Genomic DNA, 24103 nt, shown 5'->3' on the forward strand with positions numbered 1-24103 from the left:
TAAGAGCGACCAAATTCAATATTATTAGCAGACCGGAAGTATGGCTACAGTATAAGAGCACAGTATTTTGTTCAAAACATTTAAGGATTCTACTCTTTTACACGGGGTCCAAGGTTCACAACGTTTTACGATGAGAGGGGAAAAAACTGTTTACACAGGCCAATTAAATTATTACATTAAAAAGAAAAAAAAAGAGGATTATACATTACTTAAAGTGCAAGTCAACACAAACATTTTTTGTCAAGAATATGTTCTATGCAAGCCCACTAGTTAAACCAAGGCATTCTGATAAATATTGTGTTTGTGGAATAAGTGTTAATCCACTCGTATTTAGCCATCTCCGGGGGCGGCCATTTTGTCTTCTGTTGACTGAAAATGACATCACAACAACTCACAACGACCAATCATGGCTCAGATTCAGAAAACAGGTCAGCCGTGATTGGTCGTTTTGAGCAGTTGTGATGTCATTTTAAGTCGAAAGAAGACAAAATGGCCACCCCCAGAGATTGATAAAAACGAGTGGATAACACTTATGCCACAAACTCAATATTTATCAGAATACTGCTTCAACTAGTGCGCTTGCATAGAACATATTCTTGAAAAAAATATGTTTGCGTTAACTTCCACTTTAAAAGTTGAATACAGTATATCCTGGCAGGAGGTAGGCTACTATTAAATTAGAATTAAAAACTGTACGCAACAAGCAAACTACTAGTCTTAGTAAACTATAACACAAAAGGCATTTTCCCGTTCACATTATTTATATTTACATTTTCTTTGTCACATTAAACTTGCAGCTAAAATGACACACACAAGCCCTCAACTGCGAACAGTTCAAATGTACTTTATTCATAACAAAAATCAACCATAAACAGTGGGCATTTTACAACAGTTCCTGAGTTTTTACACAAATCATGAACACAAAAAAGTTTGAAACAGCACTGGACAGTAACTACTGTACAGTAGAATTACCATTTTCAACAGCTTATTGCCTTATTTACAATAAGGTACTGGGGGAAAACGTTTGCGCATTTATGTACAATACTGATGCAAAACTGGACAATATGTCCAATATCTACAACCCAAAAATGTAGTAACACACAGAAGGTCACTTATACACAAACAGCACTCTAAATGTCATACATTGCCACCCTTTTAATAGTAAATACTGAATTTGTGGGATATATAGTATTCAAATCCAATGGGTAACTTGGACATAAAAAATCATCAATTGTAACTACTGTATGCTCAAGGCAGATAAATGCCTCATGTTATCTGGTATCCTCAGTTTTCAGTCTGCTTATTTATTGCCTGTACAACTACGGTATGCACAAATACCTTTCAACTCTTGGCCACTTGGAAGAAGAAGGACAAAAATAACACAATGTTTCTCACATGACACAGCAGTTCTGCAAAACAAGTTCAGAGTACCGGTATTAAAAAAATAAAACAAAACAAAAAACGTTAGAAAAGAATGTGTACCAAAACTTGTGATGGAATGCTGCTCCAACACATCCCTCGCCACCATCATTTCGCTAAATGTCACCGCTTGGAAGTGAATGAATGACTTTACTGTCTAGTAGAAATATACGGGAAATAAAAAAATAAACTCTACAAGTGAGAGGTGGACAATGGAAGGATTACTGGTGAGTTCCATAATATAAAATCTGTCAACGCTATAAAAAACATGAACTAGTGCCACAAAACCATATTGAACATTACTTTGGCAAGTTGGTTTGATTTTGATGTGCATCAGAGAATAGAGTGTGCCATGTTACAGCTCGAACTTAAAGGGGGAGAACAAAACATATGTTTTTCAAGAATATGTTCCCAGCAGGCCCACTAGTTGAAACACAGCATCCTGATTAATTTTGCGTTTGTGGAATATGAGTTAAGCAGCAAAATCCACTCCTTTTTAGCCATCTCAGGGGGTGGCCATTTTGTCATTTCTGTCAACTGAAAATGACATCACAACTATTCAGGGCTCAGGTAACGACCAATCACTGATCAGCTTCAGAAAACAGGTCAGCCGTGACTGGTCGTTACCTGAGCCATGAGCAACTGTGATGTCATTTTCAGGCAACAGAAGTGACAAAACGGGCATAGATGGCTAAAAATGGACGGATTAACTTTTTTATTCCACAAACGCAGTATTTATCAGAATGCCTTGTTTCAACTAGTGGTCTTGCATAGAACATATTTTTGAGAAAAAATGTTTTTTGTTGACTTCCGCTTTAACCACCAGCGCCATTGTTGTTTCTTCTTCCTACGCTCAGATGATGAAAGATGACTTGTGGCGGAAATGTCCCTGTGTGGGGAGGGGGGAAACACTGTTAGCCTTTCAGGACATATAATATTATGCATTTCTTTCACACAATTTAAAGCAGTTCCCAGCAAATTCAATTAGTCAAAATACTCAAAGGATCAAGAATGTTCATAATCTTTTGTAAAACCCTGCCTGAAATCAGGCTGTTGCGAGGGAGTGGTCCTCTCTTATGCAAATGAGACATAGCACATGTTACCCCCCTCTACTGCAGGCCGGCGTTCAACTTTGTTAACGCGAGGACAGTGAGCAGAACTCGGGGGTTGCAGCAAGGTGAGCGCACCCCAGCTTTTGAAACAAAAATAGTGCCCATAAAGTATTTTCACTCATGAAGGTAAGCACTTCATCACAGAGGTCTGAATGGAGTATGTGGCGCATGCAACGGAGACACATTGCCTTGTGGACAATTTAGAGAAACATTTGACTATGTGCTGCTCATCAGAAGCTAATGCTAGTATGTGCTAACACCAAGGTTATTATCGTAAACCAAAATGAACGAAATAACGAAAACTAAAATTAAAAAAAACATTTTCGTGAACGAAATAAAATGAAAACGAGAATGTTTTTTGAAAAATGCTAACTAAAACAGCATTGTCTGCTCACAAAACTAACTAAAATGAACGTTAATTGTAGCGAAAATATCCTTCGTTTTTGTTATGGTCTGTGTTTTGAGTTTTGTTTTTGAGGTTAGTTTCATGCTTTTCCTTGTGTTCCTTTGTCTCTCGATAAGTTATTGAGTCCACCTGTCCTTGTCATCCCGGTCCCTTGTGTTGACCAACCAGCTTCCTCCTACCCTCTGTGTCTTGTCCAGGAGTTCGTCGTTGTATCGTTAACTTGTTTGTATTTAGTTGCCAGCTTTCTTTCACCCCTTGTTGGTTCGTCTGTTCTGTCCTGTCTTGTTTAAGCCCTCTCGCCACTATTCAAAGTCAAGGTCAGTCTAGTCCTAGTTTGTTTAGTTGTTTTGTTCCTTGTTGTTTATTTGTGTCTTCAACATTTTTCTTAGTTTAGTATTATCCCAGCACCTTGTTTGCCTTTTGTTTTAGACTAAATACTTTATATTGCACACGATTTTTGCCTCCTGCGTTTGGGTCCTCCTCCACGAAAACCTTAACAGTTTTGGTCTCTGTAAGCTTTTTGTGATCATTTAAAATGTAAAACGTGGTGCTGCCGGTTTTACGACAGCTGGACAGCCGTACGGCACCTCAACGTCCGAAGTGACGTAACGTATTGACAAAGAGGTTTGATGGGTATAAAACAAAAACAAAACAACAGCAGAATGGCGAAAGTTGGGAGAAAACCGCAGAGCCACATCTGGGATTATTTTGATTATGATTGCGTCAAGGACAAAAGCAGATGCATTGTCACGGAGATGGGTCTCAAGTGCAGCATACTGCTCAAGAGGAAAAACCCCACTAATCTAAAAGTATATCTTAAAAGTACGGTACTCACAAGAATCTCCACGGAAAATACCTGGACAAGATAGCGTTGCTCGAGATGCAGTATGCCAATGACCGTATATTTAATGAAACACCATTGCAGTTCCGGAGCACAAGAGAGGCTGTCTATCCAAAATTTGCCCCTGTACCACTGGATCTCATCAGTGTTATGGTCTGATGAATCCATGGTTGAACCTTTTGGCCATATCTAGTAAAGATATGTTTGGGCACAAACACAACACTCTTACCCTTACCCTTACCAAAGAACACCATACCTGAAGCATGGTGGTAGTAGCTTCATGCTTTGGGGCTCTTTTTCTTTTGTTGGGACTGGAACTAATTATAAACAAGGATATATACCCAACTATAAGATTGCACGCACACTTGTGCAGACTCAATCTATTTATTTTTACTCCCCCTCTCAAAAGGTTTAATTTTTTTTTCAATTGAGTTATAGGTTAATAGTGGAGTAACTTTTGACGCTTTTTTTTACGTCACAAAAAGCTAGCGTTGCATCAGGGTTGGATAGGATTTATAACCACAATGTTTATCAGCATGTACAATCGGTTGTGTGTTTCATCTGAATTTTCACTTTAGAAGCAGCATTAATGCGCTGCACTTTTCTTAGACTTATTGCACTTAAGTTTCAGATTTTTTTTAATAAGCAACACTTACCTTACTTAAAAAAAAAAGTCGCACCTGACAACTAGACCATATTACAAAACCGTAAACTAATAAAACGAAAACCAAGCATTTTCCAAAACAAAATAAGTACGAAACTGAAATGAAAAATCCCAAGCTATAATAACCCTGGCTAACACTGGAGCTCTGCTTAGCTGTTCACATCACAATCCCTCAGAATTCTGAACAACTCACTCACAGACTAGTTTTTAAGAATAGGCACGTAAAAGATTAATTTGATGAGTGGGCAAGAAAAGTGCTCTAAATATTTGTATGCGAGCAATTGAAAAGCACATTTGACATAAATCCCGCCTCAAAGTCTCGGATATGCAAAATGTTGTACCTCGTCTGCATCGCCATAGTCAACACCATCATTCTGCGCCGGCCAACTGAATCTGTAGCAAAAGACGAGACGTTGAATGCATATCTTGTCAATGCTGGAGTAAATAGGTTGGTATAAGACACTCACTCATTTTCATTTTGGCCTTTTTTGGAGGAGAAGGCGCGTGAAATGCAATGCCAAATGCAGCCGATCACAAAGATGACCGCTATCACACCGCCGACAGACTTGAGGACGATGTCGAGGATGTCAACATCATCTAGTGAAAAGGTACAGACGTTCTTATCTTATAACATGTCCCAATATACAATAAATGAATTAAGAACTGAAGAGATCACGTTTAATGCAATCCTTTAGGACTGAAGCTGTCAGCATCTAATTTAGAACGTTATTGTGGTTGTAGATTTGTGGAGCTGTTACTAGTAGACATATTGTTGTGGACAAGACACAACTGTGCAATGATCATGCTGTCAGCTTGATATGCCACACGTGAGAGATTAGTGAGCAATATTTGCGAGATGTTTTGTAACCCTTTTCAAGGAGAGTGGTCACAACAGTGAACAGGTATTCAAAATTTGCTTTCTCCTTTATGAAACAATCTTTAAAAAACATCCTTCAAAAACCTGATGTAGGTTATCATATGTGCATGAAAGGGTTACTACGTTCATCTTATGAAAAATGGGAGCAAAAACAAGTCTTGCATCACTGTATATGTTATTGTTCAGTGTATTTTAGCATTACCGTAAACGCAGCACATGCTGGTGTATTCATTATTACAGAAATATAAATAAATTATATTGGTAATTATTATGACCTGACCGATGTTAGCTCTCTTAAAGCGGAAGTCAACCCAAATATATTTTTTTCAATTTTTTCAAAAATAACACAATGTTTCTCACACGACATAGCAGTTCTGCAAAACAAGTTCAGAGTACCGGTATTAAAAAAATAAAACGAAACAAAAAACGTTAGAAAAGAATGTGTACCAAAACTTGTGATGGAATGCTGCTCCAACACATCCCTCGCCACCATCATTTTGCTAAATGTCACAGCTTGGGAGTGAATGAATGACTTTACTGTCTAGTAGAAATATACGGGAAATAAAAAAATAAACTCTACAAGTGAGAAGTGGACAATGGAAGGATTACTGGTGAGTTCCATAATATAAAATCTGTCAACGCTATAAAAAACATGAGCTAGTGCCACAAAACCATATTGAACATTACTTTGGCAAGTTGGTTTGATTTTGATGTGCATCAGAGAATAGAGTGTGCCATGTTACAGCTCGAACTTAAAGTGGGAGAGAACAAAACATACGTTTTTCAAGCCCACTAGTTGAAACATGGCATTATGATTAATTTTGCGTTTGTGGAATATAAGTTAAGCAGCAAAATGCACTCGTTTTTAGCCATCTCAGGAGGCAGCCATTTTGTCTTCTGTCGACTGAAAATGACATCACAACTGCTCACAAACGACCAATCATGGCTGACCTGAATCTGAGTCATGATTGGTCGTTGTGAGCAGTTGTGATGTCATTTTCACTCGACAGAAGACAAAATGGCCGCCCCCAGAGATGGCTAAAAACGAGTGGATTAACACTTATCCCATAAACGCAGTATTTATTAGAATGCCCTCTTTCAACTAGTGGGCTTGCATAGAACATATTGTTGAAAAAAAACATGTTTGCGTAGTCTTCTTCTTTAAGTTGGCAAAAATTGGCAGATTCAGGTCTTTTAATACAAATTACAACATTAGACAAAGATAATCACATTCATTAACCTACCATTTAACCGGTTATGTAAGTTTTACTCGACCAAATATTGCATCAGCCTAAAAAAATTCCAATCAGTCGGGCCGTAGTAATTACCACTGTTATTAATGTAGGGCAACTGTGGCATACACCTCACATAACGGTCCTGCTTTAATTAATATGTTGAGCGCTGTGTAATAATTAACACCCATTACATCATTAGGTAATATGTCAACATACATTTTGCATGGCACTTGGAGGACTTTATAAAAATCTAAATAGACATTGGATTAAAAGGTGCAGGTGTACCTAATGAAGTGTCCAGCGAGTATAGCTGGCAAATCCTTTTCTCATCATGTGTGAGACAAATTACCACAAGAATTACAGTAGATGGTCAAAGACAACCACAAATATCCCTTTGGATTTTTGCATGTATTCTGGTATACGTGGGTGAAAGTGCAATCACGAGTGCAGCTGCTCTACTTTGTGGGGAACCGGTGAATTAGGTTTTCCAATTTAGCAATGTATTCTTCATCCATAGTGTCTAATTATGATCAATCCCATCACATTCTATGCCATCCACGTACTCAAAGCCAACATTTTCCTCATAGTGGTCAAAAGTGCACACGCAATCACACGTCACTCACAGACTTCCATCCACTGGGAGGGACACTGGGCGTGGCCGGCGTCATTCTTGGCCTGGCAGTAGTACTCCCCCGCGTCCTCCTTCCTCACTCTGCGGAATTTCTGAGGGGAAATGTCAAGTCAGTCGAGTGACACTCAGCTGCAGTCGGCAAAATGTAAAAACGTCTCGTGTCCTCGGCGTTTGCATACGGTGACAAACAAATACAGACAGTTCTTATTTGCTGCAGTTTGCTTTTGCTGATATACATTTGGACATGCGGGGTATAATGGGGAAGGGAAAAGTGTCTTCCTCACAAGCAGAGGTAGGAGTAAGTCACATATGTGCAAGTCTCAAGCAACTGTGGGGAAAAAAAAATCAAGCAAGTCGAGTCGGCAACAAATTTCAAGCAAGTAGAGTCAAAGACAAGTCATACAATCTTGCTCAGTCACAATAAATAGTGGAGTAATAATGGTTTTTCACCAATCCTAACACTAACAAGCACACAGTATTTACACCTTAAAAAAGTAAATAAACAGCAACTGAAATTATGATTGATTGAATTTATTGCACTGAATTCATATGAAGTCGCTTTTCAAGCTAAATCTAACTCAACTTTACTTCTAACCAAACTATACCATTAGAAGAAAAAAATCACCATTAACATGACCAATAACTTGTAAATGGTAAGTAGGCTTTCACTTGTGCTTTTCTACTTTCTAGGTACTCAAATTGCTATGTTAATATGCAGTCAATATTCAGGTTAAGGTCAAAATTCCGATTTCTGAGACTTTTGGAAAAACCCTTTTACATGTATTGCGTGGAGAGCGTTACCCCCCACATTTAAATAATCCGAATGAAATGGCGAAGCAAGGACGGCATGACGCAATTTACGTCATCTCCGCTTGTTAACTTGGTTCTGTCAATAAAACACATTCTATTCATGCCACTCACCGCACGAATGAAGCAGACGGTTACCTCCTCGCTTTAAAAGTGTGGTGTCGTATTTACTCATGTTTTGTTTATCACACAACGTGTGTTTCCGGTGGGTTGCGCGCCAAAGAGAGCGCATACGCTCACTTCCTGTACTACAAAGACCAAGATTCCTTGCGGTTGAGCGGAATTTGAAAAAACTCGATTAAGGGCCTATTCGGACTATTGTGCGCGTTTACGTTGTGCGCTTTTAAAAACCCGACTACTGCCAATATTCGGGTTTTAAAAGGTAAATTGGCTGCATTTAAACGCACCCCATTCACCTACTGATGAATCACAAAGGCTGAAGACCGAACCCACAACCACACAAGCAAGTCGCAAGTCCTAAAAATGACAACTTGAGCCTGATTCGACTCAAGTCAAGTCATATGACTCGAGTGCCCCCAAGTCTGTTGTCAAATTAGAATCGGACATTTTACTAAGTAAGGGGGCGGTGTCGTACCAGGCTTCCGGTGTCGGTGTTAATGGTGTACGTGGCATTGATAAACTTGGGGGTGTTCTTGGGGTCTTGGGGAAGCTCCTCGTTGTTTTGGAACCAGCGGTAGACGGGTGCCGGGAAGCCCTCGTTCTCCAGACACCTGAGCTCGGTTGACGTGCCCACCGTGACCGCCTCAGGCACGCTGCATCTCGGCACCACAGGTTTCACTGTGCACAACATACATGTTTCCGATTGATTTCTCCTGAAGACAGAATGCTGTCGAGCTTTTTATCAAATCTATAGACAATAGGCTTCGAGGCACTTTGGGTGGCAGAAAGCAAGTGACTGAACTGAACTGAAACAATGGCAAAAACTTGGCTGTGTTTGGGATTGCACAAACGCTGAGATGTTTTTAGTTGTTTTTTTGTTTTTTTTTTGGCTTCGATTTACTGTACTAGCAAAAAGTAAGTTATTGCAGAAGAAACTGTGAGTGAGGAGGATAAATCAAGTGGATGTTGTAAATCGTTGTACAGAGAACATCGCAAGACTGCTTATGGGCAGACTTGCCACTTGGGCTGAAAGGGAAGAAAACCTCCACGTTAGACTTGAGGAAGACATTCATATGCATGGAAAAAAATGCTTGCTTGGGGAGTCTTTGAGTAATTTAGCCAGAAGTGGGAATTCCGTCAGATCGATCTGTCACTGACGCTCGTTTTTCTGACCATTGACAAATGAAAAGAAAAAGACGACACATAATAATTTGCTTATTGACTGACAACAGAATAAAAGTTTGGCGAGATATGAACAAATAACACTTCAGAAACTCCCGAGCTTTATTATCTGACACCTCTAGTGGATAAGATCCTGGTCAATACCTACTGGGGCTGCTATCTCTCCAAATTTACAGACAAGAACACTTTTAAATTGTTTTGTAAGCTTTTGTTTTACTTTTGGAGCTTTTGTTTTACGAAGATGTCTTTTGTTTAATTGGATAGAGGAAAAGCCACCAACTATTACTCAGTGGTATGAAGAAATATTCAAGGTATTGCCAATGGAATTTTGCTCAGTGCAAAATCAGAATGAGAATTCATTTTTGGATTTATGAAAACCCTTATTAGACTACTTGCCAGGTGATCTTAGTCATATTTTGGGGCATACATGTAAGCAGTAGACGTGCTCGATTAAGCGATTTTGAAACGTAACCGAATTTTCTGAATAAAACGAAGTTAAAAACGTTCAAATCAACACGTTCGATTTTTTTCATTTTTTTTTTATCACAACACCGTGCATCCGTACTTAAGCTTGACAGTGCATTGTATTATTGAGTGACAGTTTTGCACTAATCATCGATTTATGTTTAAGTAAGACCAGGGAGAAAGGTGAAAGGCTAGTCACTAGCTGGTTGGCAAAATGACTTGCTGACAGACTGTTTGGTTTACAGACTTGACTGTCTACCTTCTCTCATGTTGAGGGTTTCGTTTCAGATGGTATATGCACTTCTTTCATTATTGATTTGATTACGAACAGATCTGAAATCTATTGTGGAAGTAAAATGCTGTTAATCCCAATGGATTGTTCTGTGTGTATTAAGTTAAATTGACTGGCATTTTGAGTTCAAAGAAAGAAAAATTACGTTTAAATAAAAGACATTCAAAATACTTCATTTTTCATTATTTTTTTTATTTTACAAAGGAATCGTAATCGTAAAATCGAGTTTGAGAGAAAATAATCGGGATTTTCTTGTTAGGCAAAATCGAACAGCCCTAGTATGCAGCGGAGAAAAGATTTACATGGTTGTTTCATGTCACACACCTCTCACTGCAAGACTAATGAGAATCTCATCAAAGTCCCTCTGATCGTCAATGGCGGCCACCTCACAGCGGTACTCGGCCGTATCCGCGCGGGTGGCGTTGAAGATCAGAATGTTGGCTGGCTCTCTGAGCTGTGCCCTGTTCTCCAAGTCGCCTTTTGAAAGGAGAGAGAGAAAGAAAGAAAAAAAAAAAAAAACACTTTACAATGGCTGATTGAAACACACAGCACGACTCGGGTCAGGTCGCAAACGGAATTCAAGTTCTCTCCGAGCGCCATTCATTCTCCTCAACTTGCCGTGTCAATTTACCTGCTATCTTCCTTTGGAAGTAAACATAGCTCGGGATACCGTTCCTAATCTTCTTCCACTCAATCCTTGGGTTGTTGGTGGAGATGGACTCTATTAAGCAGGTCAGCTCGACGGCTGCGGGTAGGAAAGGGGTTGGAAAAAGTGCAATGCAAAATGGGAGGGAAAGAAAAGCTACTTTTGTTAAAATAGGTTGCGGCAACTTACGCTCAAACTCATTTGCCCACACGATCTTGTCCGTGGTTCTGAGGATTACTGCGAGCGATGATGGGATGTGGCCTGTGGAAAAACAGAAGAAGAAAAAAAAAAAAACACTTAATGCTGAGTCACCCTGATGGAGTTTTCATTAGCAGACATTAGCAGCTGGGCAACTCGCCTTATAAACAGAGGCTTATCACGATAAACACACACACACACGAGCTCCCTGCGACGAGAAGTATTTAATGCTTCCTATTTCTACCCAAGAAGATTAACCCAAAACCCAGCAAGGGTACACATAGTATCGCATCCACCACGTCTAACGCGTCTCTTTATGGTGTTTAATTGGATAATGATGCGGCTGGCGGTGGGTCATGAGAGGGGAAGCTCCGAATGTTCAATTGCCGCTCATAAAAACATAATGATACAGAATCGGGCCATAAATATCCTGGCGGTGACGCGCTTTTATTGTTCTGGCTTCACTCCAGACGCAGGCGTAGGTTAGAGTGCTGACTTGGAGCTTTACGGGTACATTCATTTGTCAATTTATTAGGCATGGACACAAAGGCACTCACACGCACAATTGAGGAGCTATATCAAAATGTGGTCACCTTATTTAGACCCAGGAGAGGAGCAACGCTTTAGAAATAGCTCTTAGTGTGATGTATGACACAATTACACAAACATATACAGTACCCTGCCTTTACACTGGGCCAGCGTGCCTGATTATTGTATTGAATAATCGTCGCACACTCCAACCAATAGAGGGTTCGCACTCTTTCCTTGAAATTATTTTCCGGGACTTTTGCATCAGTGCAAGTCAAGTTATCGCAGCATGCCCCAAGTGTGGAGCAATCTTATGTCTATCGCTCCACAGAGAGAGGAAGAAAAACCTCACACTTGAAATACAGCACTACAGCAACACTCTTGAACTGAGAGTCGTGATTTTTGGCACTTCTGCGGAGAAAATAAATCCTTACTTGGGTCCAAAAATCTAGGAAAAAAGTCATATGGAAAAACTGTACTGAAAAGCCATTTTAAGGGAATATGCAATTTGATTGGTTGGTAGCTTGATTGGTTGTATTTAATGTATATATCTCGGGAGGCAGCAGCCCAGACTTCCTCTTCCCCAGCCACTTTGTCCAATATTATTTTTATAATATATCATATTAGATAAAGCAGTTTTTGAAAGATGGCGCTCAACAATAACCTTAACACCTAGGCTCATTAGCCACATGCTGCTTCACCAGGTAGCATAGTACTATATGTGATTGTGTCTAGAAGAGCTGTCACTCTCAACTAGTGGCGAAGGTCTACAAGTGTGTGTGCGCATGTAGCATGTAATGGTCACATTTCTTTTTTTCTTGTTGCCATCAAATTTTGAACATGTTCAAAACGTCTTTGCGACAGGAAAAACCCGTTTGAGAACGTCTTTGCGAGCGTTTGCGACCTCGAACGAACCCTGACGAAAAAAAGACAACGTTCGCGACGTGCGCACGCACTTGCAAACCATCGCCAGCCTTCAGGATGATATGACATCTGGCATGACTCCGCTTGATACTACACCGCTATGGAAACAGGAGTTCAGAACATTCAGATTGGTGTTTTTCATAGCTGATCGAAGAAAGATTGTCAATTTCAAATTCCTCACTCCCACATTCCAGAGACTAAACCATCCTTTACAGGAGGTACGAATGAAACAATATGCCTCAAACGAGCATGAAAATTAAATGCGTACAATTAGCAACAAAACATTAGCAACAAAAAATGCTCCACGAAAGGCCATTTTTTTCCCCCTTTTAAACTACCCTCACTTGGCGTTGCAATTACTACTTTCCCACTATTCTCTTATTCCGACTCATGTCCAGACTACAAAGCGCACACGTGGCCGATCAATGCATCCACAAAATGTTTCACGCGACCTCGAGGTCCAAGTTTGCCAGTGCGGTCTACTCTTTATTGCGCGGGTGACTTTGCGGCACGCAGGAAAGCCGCAGAAAGCGTAATGTGTGGCCTGTTAATAGTTCATCGTAAGAAAGTTAGATGACCACAGAGGAGACCAAGCCTGATGTTGGAACATGACATGAGAAACGCTCCAGACCAGCGCATTATCTTCACCACTACGTGTTGTCGCGTTGTCACGCGCGCTCGCTTGACAAACTAAAGCATTGCTGCTAAATAAATTCATGTCAGCTGTTGTTTTTTTTTGTTTTTGTTTTTTTTACAACCTAAACTATAATAATGGCAGCTTTCCGTGCAGGTAAAGGCCTTCATGCTTTAAATGTATGCAGATTGTGAGCAATAAACAAAAAGTGTGGGGGACACAAAAAGCTGAAGCGCAAATTACTTAACCGTGCTTAAATGTGCTGCATATTTAATCATCATTCTTGTTTGGCCGGGGGCAAACTGAGCATACAGTAACTCTTAAGGTTTTAGCAGCCCTTGCTTGAGTGGACTCCTCAAAGCTATCTGTGTTATTTAAGCAAATGCCAATTTTATTATTTTTTTTTTTTTTCCGATAGCCTGATGCGTGAGTGTCAAAATTGGAAGAGTAGGAGGAAAAGGTGGATTCAGAAACTAGGCTCATTTACATTTGCGTGTTGCAATAGTGCACCATTGAGGACTGTAATATTGCTACTTTTGCTGACTTATTCTCATCAAATGCTGTACACTTCTCACATATGACAACTTCTTGTGAAATAACAGTATAGAATAAATTTGTGATATTTTGATTAACAGTCAAGTGTTACAAGAATAAAGTCAAAATTGAATGTAAAAATTACAATGTAATAAATATTGATACTGCCTGTGTATTTTCATAAAGTGTTACATCTTTTCTTGAAAAAAAAAATCAGGAACTTTATTCATATACGCTTTGACAACCGACGCTACTGTACCAAGGTTCTGCACAGAAAACATAATAATCATAATAATCATAATAATACAATCATACATAATCAAACAAAATCGTCTCCTCCATTCAAATGGTAAATGGTCTTTGACTTGCATCATACACCGTAGCTCTCTTCGTGTTGCCACTCTGCATACAGGAGGTGTAGACTCATATTTGTTTTAAATGAAACGTTATTTTGTGAATAGTTCCACTTGAGTCTCAGAAAATATGTTTTTCATTGTATTGTATTTCTTTAATCTTGTAAAATTGCATTTGCTTTTACTCACATTAAATATTGATTATTTTCTCCTAATATTACTACTTTATTTTCACAAAATTATAACTGTTTCTCAAACATTGTTCACATCATTGTTGTCAGAACCTTTTGTGTAAAATTATAACATGTCACTATCGTATTACTTTTTGTGAAATTGGGAATTTTTAAAATCTAGAAAATACCACTTCATCCTCTGAATAGTTGCATTTTGTTTTGTAAAATTTCAACTGTAGGTTTCAAGTGTTTTCCCATGAAAAATTTAAGAGTATACATAAAATATGAGAATACATTTGCAGAATTCTATTCATCACGACAAAGTCTCATACAATTATGATGTTTTTCTTTTAGTAACGTTGAAAAAAAAAGTCTTCTCTTTTTTACACCACAAGAGGTTGATTTTTTTTTTTTTTTTTTTGTTAAATGTCAAGTTTAATCCGACAGTGTTTTAAATTGTTATTTGAAAATGCATATGAAGACGCTTTTGGATGAGCAGTGACCCACAATCAAGGGTCATTAAAAATTTGCAGGGGTGAATTGTTTTCACGATCCACAAGGTCTGGATTGCGTCTGTGGTGATTCTCGTGTAGCTAATAGCGTCGCACAAATGGGACTTAACAGCCCCCCTGCCGGGTCATGAAGGAATCCGTACTCCCACTGGGGGCCGAATAAAAAAGGCAGCAAAATGGAGGCTGGAATTAAGACAAATAAAAGCCCTCGCACACCACATGACATCCTTGTTCCCCTGCAGCTTTCTGACTAATTTAGAGGTCTTTATTCAAAGCAGCCCGCTACCACACGACATCACTCCCCTCGCTTCAAAGCAGGACGCCACTAACATGCTCACACACACAGACACACGGGGGATTGCGGGAGTGCTGAAAACACGGCTCCTGTCCCAGCATCAAGTCGTATCAACGTGCCGCCGCGCGCAGATGAGACCTGACTCGCAGGTCTCGGCTTCTGTCCTCCCTCTCTGACTTTTCCCACCCCGAACACGATGGTGGGGGGCGAGAGCTATTTTTACTCGAATTCCGACTGGACATCCTGAGAGACACAAGGCGAGCTTGCTTGTCCAACAAACAATTCCCTTGCAACTTGTGGATTATCCCTTAACAGCTTTGTCCACCAGCGGACAGGCCAGAGGTGTAGCATTATGGCTTAGCAGTAAAGCGCCTTTAAAGACATGAGAGGTTGTTGTCCCCCTGACTACCCCAACCCCTGCCCCCGTGAGCTACAGTCGCAAGGTTGAGAAGAAAAGCAGGACATTTATGGATTCGGTGCTTTCATAACACGGTGCATTGTGTTATTGTACACATATGGCGCACGTTCGTTCTATTACGTCAATGAAGCGCACGCTTAACGTTTCCCAGAAAGGCTAATAGGTGACATCTGTTGAGAGCCTGTGAAAGAGTATATTAAATTATTGATAAATCATGCGAAAACTGTTATTGTGCTCCACGACTAAGTTTTAATGTGTAAAACCACAGTTATAATATTTCACGATTGAAGTTGTAATATTACGAGGCTAAAGTCCTAACGTTACATGAATAAAATTGGAATATATCAAGAATGAAATTGTTGTATTATGGAAATGAATTTGCTAATATTGCGAGAATTAAGTTCTATTGTAACAAGAATAAAGTGGTAATTTTACGCAAATTAAAGTAATAATTTTACAAAAGTGAAAGCTGTAATTTACGACAGCGAAGTCGCCGTGCCCTATTTTCGTGTCGAGCGCAGGGTTCAGTCTACCTGTGCGTATGGGTGGAGTTTTCTTTCTTTTGGTATTTTGCACAGGTAGAATTGGATGTAATGGGGTAGGCATAGACCGATTATCGGCCGGGTTGATTATCGCCACCGATATTTGGCTTTTTGACGATTATCGGCAACGGCCTTTTTTAAAACTCTGCTGGCCGATAATAAATCAATTTAAAACTGTGGAAATCAAAACAAAGATATGTGAGAGTTTACCATTTCTGTCATTTTGAAATTTTGGAGGACTTCATTTGCTGTAGAAAACTACATGGAGCTATTCTTTAAGTTTTCATTTAACTTTTTTAAGACATGCTGCCAACACTGGGTGCCCCCTGAACTTTTTGTTCAAATGTAATAACAGAGTTGTATATTGCCCAAAAATCATTGTAATAATATTTTTTTTAAAAATCAACATTATGCAAACCTGAAACATTGTTTAATTAAAAATGCTTAAAGACATTGCAACAAAATTAAAAGTACATTTTTCTTACAATTTTGATGCCAATATTTTCCTTTTTACTGAAAATGAATATCGGCTCCAAATATCAGTTATCGGCTCCAAATATCGGTTATCGGCCCCCTTGACTACTAATAATCGGTATCGGCCCTGAAAAAAGCATATCGGTCTATCTCTATAATGGGGCATTTGCGCCGTTGTATGATGGAAGTAGACTTTTCCCGGCCAATCCTAGCGCCATCCCTCATTTGCATGAAAATCGCCGCACCCCATTTGCAGAACGCCCGAATACGCCGTGTTTGACATTGTGGAAACTTTGGAAATTTTACAACATTAGTTGTAATATTACAAAAAGTCACAATGTAGGCTACCAAGAATGAAATCTGAATTCTAGGAGAATGAAAGTCAAAATAAAATTCGCAAAGCGCGTCTCCCACCCCATTGAAAATAACATTTTAAAGACACAATTGTCAATTTTCCTCCTTGTTCATCAAGATGTAGTCAAATGGTTGTCCCCAATCCAGCGACTGTCAAATATTTTCACAGTTGTATTGAGGTTGTCACCCTATTCAAAATCTGGACCGTGGGAAGCAAGAAGACAATGTAACATTAAATGCGAATAGGGGCTGGGAATAAAAGCACCCACGCCACAATGGTGCCTCTGTGGCAAAATGCAGGTCAGCGTGAAGACAATATTGGGGAATGACGACAATAATCCCAACCAAATCTTAATCCCTGTGTTCTTCCAGTGACTCGCCATTCGAAGCGCATACTGCTGCGTGGAGCAACGTGCACTCCAATAGTCACGTCCCGCAATGCTCTTACGCGCCAAAATATGAACGCGGCTATAAAAAGCCCCTTTCCCAGACATTCCAGTGCAGCTTCGGCAAACATGCTGCGAGCGACTGGACCGTTGGGATCCAGTGTGTGAAAACAACCAGTGGAGTTTAGACCGTGAGCATGTTGTCATAAATTCTTGAGAGGGATGAGAAAGGAAGTGTTACCCAACCGCTTTTACTCTACAATAATGCAATACTCGCTGTTGAAACAATGAAGTCATTTCTATGGAATAAATAACTCCCTTTTCTATCATCCTCGAGGGGGATGACTTCACAATTAACAAAACTTTATTGATCCTGAGGGGATCATTTCTATTGATATTCTGCCAACCATAACCATCATTTCACCACACAACAGTCGAATCGATGCAGTAGAAGAAAGTCTACAATGTTATCGAAGTCAGGAAACTTGCACTGTGTTGTTTGAATTGTTACATAAAAAGGTTAGTTCTTGGTTTATTCAAACAAAAGTACTGATGATTTTACTCCATCGCAATTTAGACCTGCACGCTTCAATAAGACTCAGTTACACACAATAGTCAATCCTCTACTCGAAGTTTGCGTTCATTATCAAAACACAGCAGGATTTGGAATATTAAAATGAAATAGATGTTTGGTGTTAATCATCTGCTCATAATGTTACCTTTACTCTCAAAAGTGAACAGCACTTGGTTCATTCAACAAAGTAGCAATCTGCTGCATCAGAAGCACTGTGATGTGCATGAATTAGAATGATTCTGTAAGATGTGATTTTATAGTCAGTCATCTGCTTCGAACTTTATGTTTACAGTTAAAGATTTTTACAAATTTTAATATGTTGTATTAAACTATAAAATATCCCTCTCGTAATGACCGATTATTCGAATTGATACACGTTAACCGAGAATTTAAAGACCAAGAGTGAAGTAATTTCAGAAAATGCCAAATGAAATCTAAGTAATCAAACATTGTACTAAATATAAAGCTTGAAAAAAATCATTTCTATTTTGTACATTTGACAAAGTACCGTAACCGCTTTTCCGAAGTGGGAGCCTTGCAAGTTCGTTGTCATTAGATGAACAACAATAGCAGCGCTCAATGTGGAAAGTGTACAAAGCCACTCAGTAACGGAAACAGGAAGCGATATCTCAAACTTATCTGAGGGGTACAAGCCAAATGCTCAGGATGATGACAATATTGTGCCCGAACGACCGGACATGGAGTGGAGTCGAGACCCACTGACACAGGAAGTGGTTTACTGTGCATCAGACTGGTTTGACAAAACGATAGACATTTCTTGTAAATGATCCGCTAGTAACTTATATTCATTACTATTTGTTAGCAGGACTTGGTTTAATCACAATAAGAGCCCTTGGTGTAAAAACGGGCGTGTTTTCATTTCCGTGCTGGGGCAAGTCTCGTTTTTACCGTGTTTGGGAATTCGGCAGAACGCTCCAGCGGACGGAGGTAGTTTTCTATTACACACCTCTGCCGTACCTGACAATTTGGTGACAGAAAGTCGACTAGACTTTAGACCAGGTGAAACCAGGTCTAAGTTGCGGCACAGTTGGTGTCATGCGATTTTGGTGTATTTGATCGAAGGGCAGGCAGACAGATTCTGTCTGCTCCGCTGATGTGTGCGAGTGTTATCATATTTCATTCATAGATATGACATCAGCGTGCATCGAGCCATCTGGAAGGTGATCTCCAAGTGCCCACTTCACAGCAGCCAACTTTACATCATCCGCAAGTGGAGATCTTGAATTTCCTTATATGCAAATTCAGACACGTTATTAATCCCAAAAAGGGCATGCTGGAACCTATCCCATCTGACTTCGGGCAGTAGGCAGGGTACACCCTGAATTGGTTGCCAGCCAATCACAGGGCACACAAAGACAACCAACCATTCACACTCACAGTCACACCTCGGGACAATTGAGAGTTTTTATTATCAAGATATTATTACCATTCATGTTTTTGGAATGTGGGAGGAAACCGGAGTACCTGGAGAAAACCCACCCAGGCACGGGGAGAACATGCAAACTCCACGCAGGAAGGGCGGGGCCAGATTTGAACCCACAACCTCTGCACTGTGAGGCGGACGTGCTAACTAGTCGAGCACTGTGCTGCTTATATATAGTACAAATAAATATAAACATACTTTGCGTGTGCCGATCTCCTACACAGACTCCAGCAAAGTCGCTGGAGACCGTGCTTCCGTCATGCTGAATTTACTGTAAAGGAAATGAGAGGAGTCGCTTCCATTGGCTAGGAAACAAATCAGCTGTGTTTACTCCCACAACGTTGCAAACGCCCATTTGTAATTGCGCCCATCTATGAAAATACCAGAAGAAAATTCCACCCATGTGCACAGTTAGACTCCACTTTCGCTAGGCACAAAGGTTGGGCCCCAAGTAACGCCGATCTGGTCCATTGTTGCAGCGAGTTAGTATATTTTATTCCAGCCCAACTTAGTCTCTGGCAAGTGTTACTTGTAGTTATTGGAATTCTGTTTATTTTATGGACATTAATTCAATTCCCTTGACCATTATTTTAATCAGTGAATCAATGTCAAATTGGCAACATAAAAAAAAAAACTCAAGTAAAAGTATGTTGCATTAAACTCTTACACATAGAATTTACGTCACATAAGTAAATGTAATTGAGTAAATGCAGCACATTACTATCCAATGCCACACAGTGCATTGAACGATTCCTCTGCATAATTCACAGGCTAAAACTACAGGAAGAGTGCAAGAGGAGAGTCATTGGCAGCATCACCACTTGTCTGATAAATGAAACTCTACCTGTCAGCGCGTTGATTCACACTTAGGTCAGGGGTTCAAGCCTTACGGATGCAATTTAGTGTTTATAGATGCCAGCCAACGCACCCGTCGGCTTCCGTTCAGCAAGGTGACGGCATGCACACACACCAGCACACGCACGACACATCATCACAACACCGGCCGCATCCATCAGCCCGACTGGTTGTTCTTGGCGGGGTTGATGAGACGTCACCACCCGCCCTCTGAGTGATTCGTGGGTTAGGGTCATTAGTCGCCTGATGGCCACGACGTGCAAAACCAAAAATGCTAACAGTGCACGCTAACTTAGAAATGTGTAAATACCTGTGTACGCGCGCATAACCGTAATGCAGAAAATCACCCAAATTGAATCGCCAAATAAATGTAAAAATGTGTAATCGGTATGAACACACTAATAACACACTCTAAGTATTGATATGAACCTAATAATCATATATACTTATGGACTGGCATAAGAGTGTGGAGAAGGATGCAATTCACACAGAAAAATGTTTTGTTAGCCATGCATGTCATTTACCTCTTGATACGTTTTTCAGGCAGTGCTGTTTTTTTTGTGTGTTTTTTTTTTGACACATGCTTTGCTGCATAGCAATGACACCATAGCTTTTCTGACCATAGCTTTATTTTTTTCCTTATTGTAATTTTGCCCTGCATACATCAATCTGACTATTTGGTGAAAGTAGACACTCCTCATCTGTGTGAAAGTCTACATTAGGGATGGGCAATTTAAATGGTGGGGGGGGGGAAAAAATGTGTGCATATGTGCAAAATGTGCTCGTAATACATATATTTTTTCAGAATACATTTCTCAATGCATTTTTTAAATGGTCCACTATCCTAATCCAACAACATAGGGTTTGAAGCAAACAACAAAATAACCCCATACTATGATTTTTTTTTCCCCCCAAAGGGCTCTCATGCATAAAAATTACCATGCAAGGACGGCACAAAACTGTTGAACAGCAAACCATCGTTTAGCGCAAGAACAACTATCAAGAGGAAAAATACCATTCAAAATATCTGGTAGTAAAATTAATTTTCAAGAAACGAACACAGTTTTTGTGTCCACAGTAATGTGGTGAAATGTGCAATGTTGTTTACAACCATACTCCTCCAGCAGTGCTTACGGGTAAAATGTAATGCCACACTATAGTCTCTCTCTGCCTACAACACGCTCTATCAAACATTATATCAAAAACATTTTGATATTGACGGCGTGTCTCTAGCGATACATATTGATTTGGAATTATGGCCACAGCGTTACAATGAGCCGGCTACCCGTATACATTAATATTAAGTGACTGCATGCGCTGCACACTCATTTACCTCCATCGTTGACGAGCTTCCTTTTGCAAGGAGGAATCACAAAGGTCGATTTTAACAACACAAGCCTACTCAAACGTTTCGTCAAAGTAAAAGGAAGATTGGCTGCGACGGATACAACTGCATAAAGATATTGGAAGTTTCAACACGATTACGAATTGTGCTTGTCTGTCAGTAGAGTTATGTTTGTGATTAGACTTCGACTTTAATCACGCCTTATTGTTGCTAAATGTAAGTGTATGACTGACGGTGTTTTTGTTTATAATTTTCTGGCTCTCACGGTATGTAGGTTTGGATCAAATAGGGTTAGATTCTTCAGGTGCATCTACTGTTGTGCTCCATAACATTCATATCGCCTATGCTGTATCACAGTCGAACAAAAGCAGCTCGTCTCAGCGTCTCCCCATAATACACGTAAAGCCTTTGTCACACACACACAGTCATTATTTACAGTAGTAGTGAAGTGAAGCAGCATGGACGCTCTACTTACACATGAAGGCACACACGACAAGACAAAGTGACGCCGCACACAAAGCAGATGTTGTCCTCCTGCTTTTGGCCATCACGACCGACATGGCAGCTGACCAATAACTACGTCACGTGTAATATTAAGAGCACGAATACTATCACAACACGAGCGTCCGTAAAGGCGACACACGCGTATGTACTGTATAGCTAGAGGTCTTACCGAGACTGGTGTACAGCACACAACACGCTATCAGTCGCACAATCGCCATCTTGCAGCGTCTCATTTGTCGTTTGCGGTTGCACACACGTTCGCCACCTCGCAGAAGGTACGAGGAGGATGGGGGGACACGGAAAGAGAGAAAGCGGGAGCGAGAGAGAGAACTGGTGGATGTTGCCATCGACCAGTTTCCATAGCTACAGTGATTTGTAAGGAAGCCCTGCGTAATGTCTCGCAGGCTACAAACACCTGCTGAAGTCAAGCGATAGAGCGATATACAATTCAGGCAGTCCTCGAATTACGACGTACGCGACCTACGACGTTTCTACTTTACAACGCCCGTGCCCCTTCTTCTCTTTTGTCCCCAGCACCACATTGACTACGTTTACATGCAGTCAATACTTGGGTTAAGGTCAAAATTCCGATTTCTGAAACATTCTGAAAATCCCGTTTACATGAATGAGCGGACAGAGTTGCTCCAGCATTTGAATAATCCACTGTGACGGCGACACACTGCGTCGTGACTCAGTGGACATAATTTCCACGCGTTGCTTTCAACTATCAATAAAGCACTTGATATTCTTGTCACTCAACCACATGAATGAAGCAGATAGTTTACTCCTCACTCCAAAAGTGTGCTTTAGTGATGCATCTCTGAGCTTCTTTACCTCAGCTTGTGTATTTGCGATGGGTTTCGCACCCAACAACGCACTTCCGCATACAAGCACTTCCTGTACTACAAAGACCAGCATTCCTTGCACGTTGTGCATGCGCAAAGTGTGTCGATCGTGTCTGTGCGCGCCGCCAGTATCTTTCTTTGCCTTTTTCACCCTCCTTCCCTCCATCCACTTCTCAGCAGTAATGCTAAGTATAGCATCTTGTGTTTTTATTTTAATGTATTTTCGGGTTTTTTATACCAATCATTTTGATGTAAATTTCGACTTTAACGGTGAATTCTGACATACGCGGAAATTCAGGTTACATCGCCAGTGTAGGAACAGAACTCGTTGATAAATTGAGGACTTCACTGGTCACAATCTCACATTAGCATCGTGACAAGTGGCCCACATCTTTGTGGAATTAAAACACACACACACGAACAAATATAATCGACCAGGGTCACTACATGTGTATACATGATTATTGCCCACATTGCTCTTCTTACAACTGAAATAATGTTCCATTCCACTATTTAAGATACATTTTAGGGCAAGCGTAGTTGGAAACGTTATGGTAATCGATTTGGAGAGCTGCTTTAAATTTTGGCCCATACGACTCGTGGATACTTTTAACTGAAATTTGTTAGTCTGCCAATCTGAGAATGCCTTCCTTGAATAGCAAATGAAGAAAAAGAGGCCGATTCGATATGTTGGAAATTAATCAGGTTAACCCTTGTATTGTGTTGAGTTCAAGTTGACCCCAGTATTGACTTAAAAAACGTGTCGCTTTCGACCCCAACACAATACAAGGGTTAAGCCATTTTCACACTGCACTTAGCAGGGCACAGCATGCTGTCCTCCAACCCAATTCAGGGCCGCCGCTCCCTATATGCAGAGTGTGCACGGTGCGTAGGGGGTGGGGGTGGGGTGTATAACGATCTCATCTGTGGGGACGCTTTGCGACATCGTCGTGTGCACAAATCATGCGTGCACAGGTTCAGGGAAAACAAGGTACATATACTCTACTGGCGGAACGTATTCTGAATATTAAAAAAAAATCTAACTATTCCATTATTGTTGCGGAATGAAAAGTAAGCAGACTGCAGGTACATTTCATTAAAATGTGGATTACTTTGCAGGACGACATTTCTAATGTGTGCAAACGAGTCCTCGCCGAGCTCAAACTTCTTGGCCAAACAAGATTTCGCTGAGTTAATGTGGATAACTGGTCACAATGTATCTCAATGGTAATCCCACATATAGATTTTTTGGACTTTTTGAATATAAGGATGGAAGCGCTTTAAACGGATGAGGACAGACAGGGTTGGAGGGCGATCATTTTTATGAATATGGACAGTGGGACGATGACAGAAGGACGATGACGTAATGGTACTCAGATCGTGGACAGAGGATAGACTGGCAAAAAAGGGGTCAAGTGCTCATCTCTGGTGCATATAATGCATGTGTCATACTGCACATTGCAAAGTCATATTTGAACAGTGTGTACAAATACAAGGGGATCTGTAGTTTACAA

General features: G+C 40.3%; 1 protein-coding gene across 2 annotated transcripts; it reads right to left on the bottom strand.

Moving 5' to 3' along the window:
* Positions 1 to 828: 828 nt before the first annotated feature.
* Positions 829 to 22112, bottom strand: jam3a (junctional adhesion molecule 3a). Of its 2 annotated transcripts, none has more exons than XM_086036779.1 (9): positions 21914 to 22112; positions 10887 to 10958; positions 10683 to 10796; positions 10376 to 10528; positions 8588 to 8790; positions 7178 to 7277; positions 4910 to 5039; positions 4784 to 4835; positions 829 to 2308 (listed from the first exon to the last, which is right to left on the bottom strand). In XM_086036779.1, the coding sequence occupies exons 1-9, from the start codon at positions 22089 to 22091 to the stop codon at positions 2273 to 2275; spliced, it is 1038 nt and encodes a 345-aa protein (XP_085892905.1). In that variant the 5' UTR covers positions 22092 to 22112; the 3' UTR covers positions 829 to 2272. The 2 variants fall into 2 exon arrangements, with proteins under 2 accessions (XP_085892905.1, XP_085892906.1); XM_086036780.1 differs by lacking the exon at positions 21914 to 22112 and adding an exon at positions 21716 to 21868.
* Positions 22113 to 24103: the final 1991 nt, after the last annotated feature.

The sequence above is a fragment of the Filicampus tigris genome, chromosome 7 (genome assembly GCF_054856515.1).
Source record: "Filicampus tigris isolate MCC_2025a chromosome 7, RoL_Ftig_1.0, whole genome shotgun sequence".
NCBI lineage: Eukaryota > Metazoa > Chordata > Actinopteri > Syngnathiformes > Syngnathidae > Filicampus > Filicampus tigris.